Here is a 15,434-nt window from a genome sequence, read left to right as displayed (position 1 = left end):
TGAGTTACATGGGAGTTTTGTTGGGATTTTTTTTGCCAAGGGGTTCAATGTGTGGTGTATCATGGGAGTTAAATGTGAGTTACATAAGAGTTACACAGGAGTTACTTGTGACTCACCCCAGCTATTGCCAAAGGCCCCAGAGGGTTGGATTGTCACGAGTATTCCACGTGAATTCGATGCCAATTCCATGTGAATTCCACGTAAATTCCTTGTGAACTCCACAGGAGTCTCCGTTTCTTGGCCAGGAGCGCAGATTATTTATTTAGCTATTTATTTATCTCTCTGTCGGCCAGCGGAACCTCACTCCCCTCACAAAATAACGACGCGGCTCCTTTAAGACGCGCCCTCACTCTGGCCCCGCCCCTCAGCGCGCGGGCGGGGGCGCGGCTTGGCGAGACGGAAAGCGCCGGGACTGATTGACAGCGCCGATGCCCAATCAGATGCCAGAGAGCCGGACGGGGGCGGGGCTTCCGGCGGGGCTGCTGAGGCGGCGGCGCTCGGAGCGAGCGGGAGCGGGGCCGCCATGATCAAGAAGTTCGATAAAAAGGACGAGGAGTCCGGTACGGGGGGGCTAGCGGCGAGGGGAGTGGTGCTGGGGCCGGGAGGGGGCTGAGGAGACGGCGGGCGTTGGGATGAACGCGGGGTGGAGATGAGGAAGGTGCTGAGGTGAGGGAGGTGCTGAGGTGAGGGGAGATGCTGAGGAAGGTGCTGAGGTGTGGGGAGATGCTGAGGTGTGGGGAGATGCTGAGGTGAGGAGGGTGCTGAGGGAGATGCTGAGGTGAGGAAGGTGCTGAGGTGGGGGAGATGCTGAGGTGAGGGAGATGCTGAGGTGAGGGAGGTGCTGAGGTGAGGAAGGAGGTGAGGGAGATGCTGAGGTGAGGGAGATGCTGAGGTGAGGAAGGTGCTGAGGTGAGGGAGGGAGATGCTGTGCTGAGAGATACTGAGCTGAGGGAGATGGTGAGAGGTGCTGAGGTGAGTGGGATGCTGAGTGAGGTTTGGAGGTGAGGGAAATGCTGAGGGAGGTGCTGAGGTGAGGGAGGTGCTGAGCTGAGGAAGGAGGTGAGGGAGATGCTGAGGTGAGGGAGATGCTGAGGAAGATGCTGAGCTGAGGAAGGAGCTGAGGGAGATAGTGAGAGGCGCTGAGGTGAGTGGGGTGCTGAGGGGGTTTGGAGGTCAGGGAGGCGCTGAGGTGAGTGGGATGCTGAGGGGGGTTTGGAGGTCAGGGAGGTGCTGAGCTGAGGGAAATGCTGAGGTGAGTGGGGTGCTGAGGGGGTTTGGAGGTCAGGGAGGTGCTGAGGTGAAATAGAATTCCCAGAGCAGCGTGGCTGGATCCCTGCAAGTGCCCCAGGGCAGGCTGGAGCGGGCTGGGCTGGTGGAAATGTCCCTGCTGGTGACAGGAGGTGGAAGGGAACGATCCTTAAATCTCCTTGCAGCCCATGCCGTGCTTCTGTGCTCTCTCATCCCTCGCAGCTCAGGGGAATTTGTGTTTCAGCTGTAGGGACTGACTGACAAAGGATTTCTCCCCTCTGGTGACAAATCTAAAGGAACTGGGGTCTGTTTGCTCTCCCTTTTTGCTCCCTTTTTAGGGAGGGTTTTATCCCTGTCTCTGCTCAGTGCAGATGTTTCACCCCTAAAAAAAAAAAGGAAGAGAGAATTGATTACATGTATTTATATAATAAACCCTCTAGGATAGAATAAATCCTATATATTTCTATAACAAACCCTATATGATAGCCCTAGCCCTGCAATGCCCAAGGCCAGGCTGGGCAGAGCTTGCAGCACCCTGCTGCTGGTTTTGGGTTTTTTTCCTATTTTTGTTAAAATTGGGATTGAAGTGTTAGAGATAGAATTCTGTGTTTAGGTTTAGATGTTTGTTATTTTTTATTTCTGTTATAAGTTGTGACTTTTACAGTATTTAATTAAAAGTTATAAAATAGTGATTTTTTTAATGTAAGGTTTATAAAGGCTAAATTATTTAATTGAGAAATTAAATTTCAATTATTTTTACTTTTAATTTAATACCTAATTATTTGGCGTCTGTAACGTGGACTTTTTTTTTAATTACAAAACATTATTTAAACTTAGGAAGAAGAAGGTAAAGACCAAGTATTAGTTACTGTTCTAAAATTTTTATTTTTGTTTTATATATATTATATATAATTGAAATAGTTATGTATTATAAAATATCACAATATAGATTATATTATATTATATTATATTATATTATATTATATTATATTATATTATATTATATTATATTATATTATATTATATTATATTATATTATATTATATTATATTATGGTATATTATGGTATAGTATATTATATTATAGTATAGTATATTATAGTATATTATATTATAGTATATTATATTATATTATAGTATATTATATTATAGTATATTATAGTATATTATATTATAGTATATTATATTATAGTATATTATATTATATTATATTATATTATATTATATTATAGTATATTTTATAGTATATTATATTATTTATATAGAATAGAATATAATATATATCATAATATATTATAGCATATGACATAAAATAAATATATATATAATCGATATAATGATATATAATAATATATATAATATAATAAAAACAAGTGGATTAGGAAATTATATCTTTATAGTGATAGTTATAATGAAATTAAGAAAGTGGGGAAAGGAAATAGTTTTATGTAAAGGCCATCTATGTATTAAGAAATATTAAAAATATTTGGTATATGAAAGGTAATAAAAGGTATTAAAGGTGTTTGAAATAGCAAACCATTTTCTTCCTCTCAAGTTTTGGGGTTTTTTACCTTTATTCCTTCTGTAACTCTGAATTTACCACTGAAGGAAGTGGGTTCAAAGCTGCTGGCCACCATCAGTCATTCCCAGAGGAATGGCACTGGTTTGGGGTGGTGTTGTTGAGTTTTGGGGCTGTTGCTGTGTGCTCAGCCCCGGTGGGGTGTGAGGAATTCATTTCCACAGCTGACAGGTTTCTGTTTCCCCAGGCAGTGGCTCCAACCCTTTCCAGCATCTGGAGAAGAGTGCTGTGCTTCAGGAGGTAGGGACAGTCCCAGGGTAATTCTGTGGAATTCCTGATTGCTCGTGGGGAAATGTGCATGGCCAAATTCATGGAACTCATTGAAACCCACACAAATATCAGTAAATCATTTTATCTGCAGTTAATGAGGGTTTTTTTGGGTAATTAGGTGACACGTGGCTTCTGCCTCCCATATGGGCGTGTGGCATCTCAGGGGGCTCTTCCTGAAGGAAAAATGTTGTATTTTCAGGCATTTTTGCCACATTTTCCAGATGGCAAATTGAGTTGTTTGTGCTTTGTTCAGATTGCTACAAACGAAAGATAAAAGAACTTATTCTCATATTTACACAAACTCATATTTAATACAAATAAAAGTTACAAGCTGCTTGGCTGGAAACAGATTCATTGAATTTTGAGCACATTCTCCGAGCCTCATATTTAATACAAATTAAAACTACAAGCTGCTTGGCTGGAAACAGATTTGCTTAATTTTGAACACATTTTCTGAGCCTCTATTTAACACAAATAAAAATTACATGTTGCCCAGCTGGAAACAGATTCACTGAATTTTGAGCACGTTCTCTAAGACACATATAATACAAATAAAAATTACAAGTTGCTCTGTTGGAAACAGATTCATTGAATTTTGAACACATTCTTTGAGATACATTTAATATAAGTAAAAATTAGAAGCTTCTTGGCTGGAAACAGATTCGCTGAATTTTGAACACGTTTTCTGAGACTCATATTTAATAGAAATAAAAATTATATGTTGTCCAGCTGGAAACAGATTCTTTTAATTTTGAACACATTCTCTAAGACACATATACAAATAAAAATTACAAGCTGCTTGGCTGGAAACAGATTCATTGAATTTTGAACACGTTCTGTGAGCCTCACATTTAATAAAAATAAAACTAAAAATTACAAGCTGCTCTGTTGAAAACCGATTCATTGAATTTTGAACACATTATTTGAGACTCATTTAATACAAATTAAAACTACAAACTACTTGGCTGGAAACAGATTTGCTTAATTTTGAACACATTTTCTGAGCCTCTATTTAATACAAATAAAAATTACATATTGCCCAGCTGGAAACAGATTCACTGAATTTTGAGCACGTTCTGTAAGACACATATAATACAAATAAAAATTACAAGTTGCTCTGTTGGAAACAGATTCATTGAATTTTGAACACATTCTCTGAGATACATTTAACATAAGTAAAAATTACAAGCTGCTTGGCTGGAAACAGATTTGCTGAATTTTGAACACGTTTTCTGAGCCTCATATTTAATACAAATAAAAATTATATGTTGTCCAGCTGGAAACAGATTCATTGAGTTTTGAACACATTTTCTGAGACTCATATTTAATAGAAATAAAAATTACATGTTGCCCAGCTGGAAACAGATTCTTTTAATTTTGAACACATTCTCTAACCACATATACAAATAAAAATTACAAGCTGCTTGGCTGGAAACAGATTCATTGAATTTTGAACCCGTTCTCTGAGCCTCACATTTAATAAAAATAAAAATTACAAGCTGCTCTGTTGAAAACCGATTCATTGAATTTTGAACACATTATTTGAGACTCATTTAATACAAATTAAAACTGCAAACTACTTGGCTGGAAACAGATTCACTGAATTTGGAACATGTTCTCTAAGACACGTATAATACAAATAAAAATTACAAGCTGCTATGCTGGAAACAGATGAATTTAATTTGATGTTAAAGAGAAATAATCATTGTTGGGATCTGTTCAAGCAGAATCTGTTTCATCCCCAGGCACGGCTCTTCAATGAGACCCCCATAAACCCACGGAGATGCCTCCACATCCTCACCAAGATCCTGTACCTGCTGAACCAGGTAACTGTCAGGGTTTCTCTCCATCCAGAATGAATTTGAATAATATTTTAGTGGGAAATATTTAACATTTTTAGTGGGAAAGATGTTTTCCACATCAGGGAAAACTCTTTGGGAAACTTCCATCTCTGTGGAGGGCATTTAGAGCAGAGAATTGTGGATTCCCTGGGAAGGACAGGGTGGTTTCTTTCAGGAGAAAATCTCCAAGGAGAGATTCCTGCTGTGTGGGAGGGCTTTAGCAAAGGAGCTGGGTTTTAATTCCTGCTTTTCCTCTCTGCTGGTTTCAGGGTGAACACTTTGGGACCACGGAAGCCACGGAAGCTTTTTTTGCCATGACCAGATTGTTCCAGTCCAACGATGTAAGAACCTGGGTTTTGCCTCTCCCTGCTCTGCCTGGGCTTGCAGGAGCTGCCAGCCCTGGAGTTTGGGGTGTGGGAGGCAGAACTGCACAGGAGGAGCTCTGCTGTGGGATAAAGGGCTGGACAGCAACACGTGGCTGTTGTGTGGGCTCTGAGTGAGTGAATTACTGCTGTAAAACCAGGGCTGTGACAAAGCCTGGCTTTACAAAGCAGTGCCACTGGTGCAAATCTCCATCTGCTTAATGGAAAATGGAATTCCAAAAGTGCCTGCAGGTCAGAACATGCATCAGCCTTGGGCTCATTGAGGCAAGGGATGAGAGCACCCTAAAAACCATAGAATGGTTTGGGAGTTGAGTTTGGGAATTCAGCTTTGGGCTCAGCAGAGTGTGAAGTCCTCCTGTGATCTCTCCTGCAGTGTATTCCATGGGATGGGGCTCATTAACTTTAATTAGAAAGGGTTTGCTCATTAGGGATTTGTCCAAGGAAGGTGTAGCTGTTCAAAGATGTCACAACATTTTGGGGAGTGCAGTGTGTTTGAAGTGTTTCTCATATCCACATTTAAAAAGTAAATGTGGATATTTTTTAAAATATAAAGTTAATTGTTTTCAAAGACTTGATGTCAACACTCCACATGTGTTTCCTCTTTTTTACAATAACAAAATTATTTTCAAAGCTTTTAACTGATGATTGTGAGGCTTCTGAGTACAGACATGCTGCATCACTTCTTTGATAATTATAATGAATTTTTTATCAGTTCTTATCATTTTACCAAACATTGATGTCTTCCTCTTCTGATTAGTTTGATGTCAGGGAGTTTGGCTCTTATCCAGGGGTCAAGTGTAGTTCTGCACTTTTAACTTGGAGTTGAAAACAATGTGTTTGTTTAAAAGCTTCTTTTTCTTTCAAAGTGAAATACTTATTTTTTTTTCTTCATTTTTCTTTTAAAACCTCTAATTACCATTGAGTTTAATCTTTTTCTTCCCATTTCCACAGCAAACCCTCAGAAGAATGTGTTACCTGACAATCAAAGAGATGGCCAATATCTCTGAGGATGTCATCATTGTCACCAGCAGGTGGGACCCCCTCCAGAAGCTGGGAAAAATGATTTTTACCCCTCTGGAAAAGGGGCTGCAGCTCCCTGGCTGTGGTTGAGCTGCTACAGTTCAGGTTTTATAGGGATACAGCAGTTCTGTGATACACCTCTGGTTGTTATTTTGTTCCCTCTCTCTGGCAGAATTCAGTTTATCAAGTGGCTGTTACTTTGTTTTCCTGTGGTTTGGGGTGTTGGGGGTTTTTAATTCCTTTTTTTGTCAGAGTTTAGGCTGGGACTTTGCAGTCAGAGCAATTAGAGAAAAGCAGAGCAAAGCCCAGTTCATTCTGAACTCCTAATTTTTTAAGAGTGAACTCTTAATTTTTTAACTGCAAAAATAGACATTGCAGCTGTTGCAAGAGCAAAAGTTGCATCTGTTGTTGGATTGCTGAACAGCTTTAGAAATATAGAAAATAAGCCAAAGTGAACTTTTCTCAGTATTACTAAATGAAAATTCCATGTGGAACAAGCAGCAGCACCAAGAAACAGAATGAGCTTAGCAAAGCAGGCCATGGCACAGCAATTCAATGGGTTTATTTTGATGTTGATAAATGTCAAATGAAGCTGATTATGAGGAGGCTGCTCCTCAGCAGAGGCAGAGCAGCCGGGTGGGGTGGATGTCACACAGTCCCTGTGGGGTTGGGGTGATCAGGAGGTGCTAACAGGGCAGAGCAGCCTGGGGTGGATGTCACACAATCCTGTGGGATTGGGGTGATCAGGGGGTGCTAACAGGGCAGAGCAGCCTGGGGTGGGTGTCACACAGTCCCTGTGGGATTGGGGTGATCAGGAGGTGCTCACAGAGCAGAGCAGCTGGGTGGGGTGGATGTCACACAGTCCCTGTGGGATTGGGGTGATCAGGGGGTGCTAACAGGGCAGAGCAGCCGGGTGGGGTGGATGTCACAGTCCCTGTGAGATTGGGGTGATCAGGGGGTGCTAACGGGGCAGAGGAGCCCGGTGGGGTAGATGTCACACAATCCTGTGGGATTGGGGTGATCAGGAGGTGCTAACGGGGTGTTTGGTGCTTTCAGTCTCACCAAAGACATGACAGGCAAGGAGGATGTCTATCGAGGCCCGGCCATCCGAGCTCTGTGCAGGATCACTGATGTGAGTACAGGCACTGGGGGGAGCTGATGGGGGCTTTGGGATCCCAGAACTGCCCCCTCGATCCCAGAACTGCCCCCTCGATCCCAAAACTGCCCCCTCGATCCCAGAACTGCCCTCTTGTAGGGTGAATTTACAGCAGTGCTGGGACTGCTGCTTTATGGGGGCTGCTCAGTGCCCTGTGCCATTTCCAGCACCTCTGGGACACTGCAGCACTGGGAATGTGCAGCTGGAATGTTTGGAGCTCCAGTTTTTATCTGGGATTACTGCACTCAAATCTCAGTGCAATTTCCAGAAGAAATGTGGTGCTGGAGCACTGGGAATGTGCAGCTGGAAGATTTGGAAGTTTCAGTTTCTATCTGAAATTGCTGCTCTCAGATCTCTGTGCAATTTCCAGGAGCTCTGTGATGCTGGAGCACTGGAATGTGCAGCTGGAAGGGTTTGGGTGCTCTGGTTTTTATCTGGGATTGCTCTGCTGTGACTTTGTCCCTGACCCATCAGGACCAAGCAGCTCAAACCCACGTCTCCCTTGCAGAATTAACTCCAGATTTTTGCTGAGGGTCCTTTGAATGTGAATTTTTGCTTTCTGCTGCTTTTATCCCCTTCCTGCACAGCAGCCACACTTCCCTTTTCCCTGGTTCCCTGTTTTGCAGGGCACAATGCTGCAGGCCATTGAGAGGTACATGAAGCAGGCCATTGTGGACAAGGTCCCTGGTGTGTCCAGCTCTGCACTCGTGTCTTCCTTGGTAAGGGTTTTGTCAATCTGGTGTTTTGGCAGGCTGGGAAGCTGAGTCTGCTGTTCTTGTTTTGATTTTTTTTTTATCTGAGATGTTTCTTCTTCTCACTGGAAAATAAGAAAAACCCACTTTCCTTTCTCTCCTCCAATTCTTTTCTTACATTTGAGTACATCAATCATAATAATTTCTAGTGCCAAATGCTCAGGTTTCTGCAGCCTGTGTAAAACATGAATTCATCTGGGGAGGGGCCATGAAATCCCCTGCTGAAACTGCAGTTCAGCATTATTTCTATTAATACACACCAGCAGGGCAAGATGAAGGAATCCACTCTGATTTCCTCTCCCTTTTTGAGGAGAAAAGGCTGGGGAAGACCTCATGAGTGAATATTTTTATTAATAGAAGTGGAGCATGGTAATTTGGGACTGGGATGGAGGGAAATCCACAGTTTACAGGGGTGTAGGATAAAGAGTGGCTGTGAAACTGCTGTGAACTTGTCTCCAATGCCAATTCTCTGCAGCACATGATGAAGATCAGCTATGATGTGGTCAAAAGGTGGATCAATGAAGCTCAGGAAGCAGCTTCCAGTGACAACATCATGGTCCAGGTGTGTTTGAGGGTGGCTGTCCCTAAAAACGCTGGGGGGGCTTAGTGGCATTCTGGAGTTCTGAAGAAAACTTCAGAAAAAAAATCTTCTTTAAGTCTTTTGAAAGCAGGAATTGGGATTTTTGGGAAACAACTTGACAGTTTTAAAAAATTAATTAATTTTCCCATGATGCCAGGACAAGATTGTTAATTAAGAGCTGGCTCTGGATTTTTTTACCCCTAAATTTCTGGAATGCCTGTCCCACAGTGGTTTTTACAGAAGGGATTTGAATCTGAGTGCTCAAAAAGTGGGAAATTATCTCACTGCCTTCAAATGAGCATCTCTTGGCCTTCAGAAAATTTGCCAGATGCAAAAGATGAGCCAAAATATCAGCAAAATCTCCACAAGAGCAAAATTTTTGTACAGATGTTCCAGACATCAGTGGAAATGGAATTATTCTGATGATGTTCAGAATATGGGATTATTCTGATGATGTTCAGAATTTGGGATTATTCTGATGATGTTCAGAATTTGGGATTATTCTGAATGTTCAGAATTTGGGATTATTCTGATGATGTTCAGAATTTGGGATTATTCTGATGATGTTCAGAATTTGGGATTATTCTGATGATGTTCAGAATATGGGATTATTCTGATGATGTTCAGAATATGGGATTATAATGTTCAGAATTTGGGATTATTCTGATGATGTTCAGAATATGGGATTATTCTGATGATGTTCAGAATATGGAATTATTCTGATGATGTTCAGAATATGGGATTATTCTGATGATGTTCAGAATATGGGATTATAATGTTCAGAATTTGGGATTATTCTGATGATGTTCAGAATATGGGATTATTCTGATGATGTTCAGAATATGGGATTATTCAGACTCATGATCACAAAGATTCTGTAAAATCAGCTTTGTTCTTGCCTACTTAGCAGCTTCATTAAGCCTTGCAGTAAATCAGTTGTATGGGAGGAAAAAAAAAAAACCAAAATAACTTGGCAAGGAACTGGAGATGTCCCTTTGTGCCTCCATCAAAAAGGCCTCAAGGATTTTTGTGAGGTCAGCTGTCTTTTCAAGGCTTTGGGATGTCCTGAATGTGGAGTTCATAGAAATGCAAGAATTACTGTGCAAATGTGAAACCTTTGAAGTTATGACATTTAATGGGGAAAAAAAAAGGAAATAAATTAACTTTGTGGCTCTTTGGATCTTCAGGAATAGTTGAGAGTGGACAGAAAGGGCAAGGAAACGTTGCAGATCTTTGCAACTTGTCAGGAATCTCAGCTCAGTTGAGGTTAGAAGGTATTTGTGCCAGGGAAGGACAATAATTACCTCACTTTTTGGATGTTTTGATGTGGATTTTGCAGCTGTACTCAGTCCTGCCCTCTGTTTCCCATCCCATAGTATCATGCTTTGGGGCTGCTCTATCACCTTAGGAAAAACGACCGCCTGGCTGTGTCCAAGATGCTCAACAAATTCACCAAATCTGGCCTGAAATCCCAGTTTGCCTACTGCATGCTGATCAGGATTGCCAGCAAACTCCTCAGGGAGTCTGAGGAGGGGTAAGTGAGAGGCAGGGTGGGAATCACAGAAATTCATGAAGGGCTGGAAACTGCTGTGGGTTTTTAGTGTTTGTGGAAATCTCCACAGAGGCTGACATGTGGTGCTGGGATAATGCAGGGACTTGTCTTTAAAGGGGTTTGCCAGCCTAAAAGAGCCTGGAATTGTTGTGTTTGTAGCCATGAAAGGCTGGAATAACCCTTTGAATCCAAGACTAAAAGATCCTGGGATTGTTGTGTTTGTAGCCATGAAAGCCTTGGGCTTGATCTTAAAGGGGTTTTCCAGCCTAAAATCCTGGGATTGCTGTATTTGTAGCCATAAAGGCTTGGATTCAATCTTAAATGGGTTTTTCCAGCCTAAAAGATCCTGGGATTGTTGCATTTGTAGCCATAAAGACTTGGACTTGGTCTTAAAGGGTTTTTCCAGCCTAAAAGATCCTGGGATTGTTGCATTTGTAGCCATAAAGACTTGGACTTGATCTTAAAGGGATTTTTCAATCCTAAAATCCTAGGATTCTTCTTTTGTATCCACGAAAGTTTTGGACTTGATCTTAAATGGGTTTTTCCATCCTAAAAGATCCTTTAATTGTTGCATTTATAGGCATGAAAGTCTTGGATTCAAAGGGTTTTTCCAGCATAAAAGATCTTGGGATTGTTGTGTTTGTAGCCATGGAAGGCTGGAATAACCCTTTGAATCCAAGACTGAAAGATCCTGGGATTGGTGTGTTTGTAGCCACAAATGTCTTGGATTCAATCTTAAAGGGATTTTCCCATCCTGTACCCCTGGGATTGTTGTGTTTGTAGCCATGAAAGGTTGGAAAAAGCCTTTGAATCCAAGAATAAAAGATCCTGGGATTGTTGTGTTTGTAGCCTTGAAAGCCTTAGGCTTGATCTTAAGGGATTTTTCCAGCCTGAAATCCTGGGATCCTTTTATGTAGCCATGAAAGTTTTTTTACTTGATCTTAAATGGGTTTTTCCATCCTAAAAGATCCTTTAATTGTTGTGTTTATAGGCATGAAAGTCTTTGATTCAAAGGGTTTTTCCAGCATAAAAGATCTTGGGATTGTTGTATTTGTAGCCATGAAAGGCTGGAATAACTCTTTGAATCCAAGACTGAAAGATCCTGGGATTGTTGTGTTTGTGGCCTTGAAAGCCTTGGACTTGATTTTAAGGAGTTTTTCCAGCCTAAAATCCTGGGATTCTTTTTGGCAGCCATGAAAGTTTTTTGACTTGATCTTAAATGGGTTTTTCCAACCTAAAAGATCCTGGCATTGTTCTGTTTGTGGCCATGAAAGTCTTGGATTCTAAGAGTTTTTCCAACATAAAAGATCTTGGGATTGTTGTGTGTGTAGCCATAAAGGTTTGGCTGAAAGGGATTTTCCCAGCCTAAAATCCTGGGATTCTTCTTTTATAACCATTAAAGTTTTGGACTCAAATGGATTTTTCCAACCTAAGAGATCCTGGGATTGTGTTTATAGGCATGAAAGTCTTGGACTCAAATGGATTTTTCCAACCTAAAATCCTGGGATTGTTGTGTTTGTAACCATGAATACCTTGGACTTGATCTTAAAGGGAATTTCCCAACCTAAAATCCTGGAGTTGTTGTGTTTGTAGCCACAAATGTCTTGGATTCAAAGAGCTTTTCCAATGTAAGAGATCCTGAAATTTTTGTGTTTGTGGCCTTGAAAGTCTTGAACTTGATCTTAAATGGGTTTTCCAGCCTGAAAGGTCCTGGGATTGTTGTGTTTGTAGCCATGAAAGTCTTGGATTCAAAGGGTTTTTCCAGCATAAAAGACCCTGGGATTGTTGTATTTGTAGCCATAAAGGCTTGGACTCAATCTTAAAGGCATTTTTCCAACCTGAAAGATATTTTGATTGTTGTGTTTGTGGCCATGAAAGCCTTGGATTCAAAGGGTTTTTCCAGCATAAAAGATCCTGGGATTGTTGTATTTGTAGTCATGAAAGTCTTAGACTTGATCTTAAAGGGACTTTTCCATCCTGAAATCCTGGGATTGGTGTGTGTTTGTAGCCACAAAAGTTTTGGATTCAAAGGGTTTCCACATAAAATATCCTGGGATTGTTGTGTTTGTGGCCATGAAAGTCTTGCACTCAATTTTAAGTGGGTTTTTCCACCCTAAAGCCCTGGGATTGCTGTGTTTGTAGGCACGAGAGTCCCCTGTTTGACTTCATTGAGAGCTGCCTGAGGAACAAGCACGAGATGGTGATTTATGAGGCTGCCTCTGCCATCATCCACCTGCCCAACTGCACTGCCAGGGAGCTGGCACCTGCTGTGTCAGGTGGGTCACAGCCCTTGTGCCCCTGAAACAGCTGAAATAAAGACATTCAGAGAAAATCCAGCAGGATTATAATACCCAAACCCCGATTCTCTGGTAATTTGGGGTTAAAAGTCCTTTATTGCCAAGTTCAAGGGCTTTTGGATGAGATCCCCTTTCCATCCAGAGGTGTAGATAAATGGGATTAGAGGTGATGCTTGTCTTTATCCAGCTGCAGGAATTTGGGATGGGAGGGAATCATGGTTGGGGTTGGAATGGACCTTAAAGATCACCCAGTGCTACGACAGGGACACCTCCCCCTGTCCCAGTGTGCTCCAAGCCCTGTCCAGCCCAGTCTTGGACATTTCCAGGGATGGAACAGCCACAGATTGTCTGGGAAAACTCTCCTGCAGCTGGAATATAGAACTGGAATGTGGAGACACCCGAGCCACCCCTGTCATTGGCAGTGGGATAACAACCAGGAGTTTTTCTAACCTGTGTGCTAAATTATGCATGGAGTGCATGAATATTTAGCAGTGTGTAGTTGGAGATATATTAGATATTCTACTCTATTTCCTTTCTTTGAAAGAAGCCAAATTTTGTTTTTTTTGGTTGTTTGTTTCTTTTCTTTCCCAGTGTTGCAGCTTTTCTGCAGCTCTCCCAAGCCCGTCCTGCGCTACGCAGCCGTGAGGACCCTCAATAAAGTGAGTGCTCCAAACCCTCCAAAGAGCTTCATCTGTGAGCTCAGAGCCAGCCAGCAGGGCCTGATGATGGCTGTGTTACCTCAGGCAGAGCAGCTGCCCTTGGCATCACTTTATTTGGAATTATTCCATGCTGAGAATTGGGAAAAGCCAATCTGGCTTTTCTGTGCCAGCTCTCCTGCTGGGACAGAAATCTTTCCTGCATTCAGGCTGTGCTTGCTCATTTTGGGACCACAGGGATAGAGCAAGCTGTAGTTTGACAATCTGTGAGCTTTCAGCTGGATATTTAATATTACGAAATCCACTTGAAGGAGATATTCTGATTTCAGAGCTGCAGAAATTTGAGACTCAAACCCACGAGCTGTAACTTAAAATCCATTTAAAACACTGCAGCTCTGCTTGCATCCAGTGCTTTGAACTGCAGGATGCTGCACCTCCCACATAATTTTGGAATTGCATTCCTTGCAGGTGGCCATGAAACATCCATCTGCAGTGACTGCCTGCAACCTGGACCTGGAGAACCTCATCACAGACTCCAACAGGAGCATTGCCACGCTGGCCATCACCACCCTGCTCAAGACTGGCAGCGAGAGCAGCGTGGACAGGCTCATGAAACAGATCTCCTCCTTCGTGTCAGAAATCTCAGATGAGTTTAAGGTGTGCCACTGGAGGCCTCTGCTCTTTCCAGCTGCAGGGTTTTCTCCCATTCTTGTTTGGTTTGAAGCTTTTCCTGTTTGTCAATGCTTTGATGGTTTCGTCTGGCTGGGCAAAATTCAGAATTTCCTTTTCAGCTTAATTATCCTTGTATGCCTTCCTCCCACCACTCCAAGGAAGGAAAAATGTCATTTGGTGGATTCCTGGCTCCTGGGCAATATCCTGCAAATCTTGGACTTCCTTCTGGTGGTGTTAGAGAGGAGGAAGGATTTTAAGTGAGTTTAAATTACATCAGTCTTGATGCATAGTTAGGAAACTGTGTTAATTAGGAATTTCTACCTAATTTTTAAGATTTGTATTGACTAATCTGGTAAGAAATTGGTGCACAGTTTGGAAACTGTGTTAATTATTTCTACCTAACTCTGTTAATAATTTCTACCTAATTTGTAGGTTTTATAGTGACTAAACTGGCAAGAAATTGGTGCATAATTTGGAAACTGTTCGTTATGAATTTCTACCTAATTTGTAAATTTTATGGGGACTAAACTGGCAAGAAATTGGTGCACAGTTTGGAAACTGTTCATTATGAATTTCTACCTAATTTGTAAATTTTATAGGGACTAAACTGGTAAGAAATTGGTGCACAGTTTGGAAACTGTAAGTTATGAATTTCTACCTAATTTTTAAGATTTGCAGTGACTAATCTGGTAAGAAATTGGTGCACAGTTTGCTAACTGTGTTAATAATTTCTACCTAATTTGTAGGTTTTATAGTGACTAAACTGGCAAGAAATTGGTGCATAATTTGGAAACTGTTCATTATGAATTTCTACCTAATTTGTAAATTTTATAGGGACTAAACTGGTAAGAAATTGGTGCACAGTTTGGAAACTGTAAATTACTAATTTCTACCTAATTTTTAAGATTTGTATTGACTAATCTGGTAAGAAATTGGTGCACAGTTAGGAAACTGTGTTAATTATTTCTACCTGTGTTAATAATTTCTACCTAATTTGTAGGTTTTATAGTGACTAAACTGGCAAGAAATTGGTGCACAGTTAGGAAACTGTGTTAATTATTTCTACCTAACTGTGTTAATAATTTCTACCTAATTTGTAGGTTTTATAGTGACTAAACTGGCAAGAAATTGGTGCACAGTTTGGAAACTGTTCATTATGAATTTCTACCTAATCTGTAAGATTTGTAGTGACTAATCTGGTAAGAAATAAGTTCAGGATGGTTCAGTTGTACCTGTTACATCATGAGGAGCACAGCTCTGCAAAATCAGTCTGCTTCAAGTCCTTGTTTTTATGAGAAAAATAACTATCAGACAAGTTTGAAATTGCAAAGGGTTTTAATGACAGAACATGAGAAATTAAAATTGGAGAAGGGAGGGAGGAAGGAGAAGGAAGAAGGAAGGAGAGGAGAGGAAAGGAAAAAGGAAGACT

At 41.3% G+C, this 15,434-nt stretch overlaps 1 protein-coding gene across 1 annotated transcript in view; it reads left to right on the top strand.

The window, feature by feature from the left end:
• The first annotated feature begins 475 nt into the window (after positions 1–475).
• The window catches only part of COPG2 (COPI coat complex subunit gamma 2), a 28,090-nt gene continuing 13,131 nt past the window's right edge, over positions 476–15,434 (top strand). Inside the window, exons 1-12 of the mRNA XM_058022137.1 lie at positions 476–560; positions 3,014–3,066; positions 4,842–4,922; positions 5,207–5,278; positions 6,272–6,351; positions 7,397–7,472; positions 8,123–8,215; positions 8,724–8,810; positions 10,205–10,362; positions 12,523–12,656; positions 13,269–13,336; positions 13,802–13,990. Of these exons, the coding sequence (XP_057878120.1) occupies positions 524–560; positions 3,014–3,066; positions 4,842–4,922; positions 5,207–5,278; positions 6,272–6,351; positions 7,397–7,472; positions 8,123–8,215; positions 8,724–8,810; positions 10,205–10,362; positions 12,523–12,656; positions 13,269–13,336; positions 13,802–13,990 (1,128 nt within the window). The 5' untranslated portion in view covers positions 476–523. The remainder of the gene's footprint in view (positions 561–3,013; positions 3,067–4,841; positions 4,923–5,206; positions 5,279–6,271; positions 6,352–7,396; positions 7,473–8,122; positions 8,216–8,723; positions 8,811–10,204; positions 10,363–12,522; positions 12,657–13,268; positions 13,337–13,801; positions 13,991–15,434) is intronic.

The sequence above is a fragment of the Melospiza georgiana genome, chromosome 4 (genome assembly GCF_028018845.1).
Source record: "Melospiza georgiana isolate bMelGeo1 chromosome 4, bMelGeo1.pri, whole genome shotgun sequence".
In the NCBI taxonomy this organism is placed as follows: Eukaryota; Metazoa; Chordata; class Aves; order Passeriformes; family Passerellidae; genus Melospiza; species Melospiza georgiana.
Note: the sequence above shows the minus strand (reverse complement) of the source record. Positions and strands in the feature narration are given on the sequence as shown.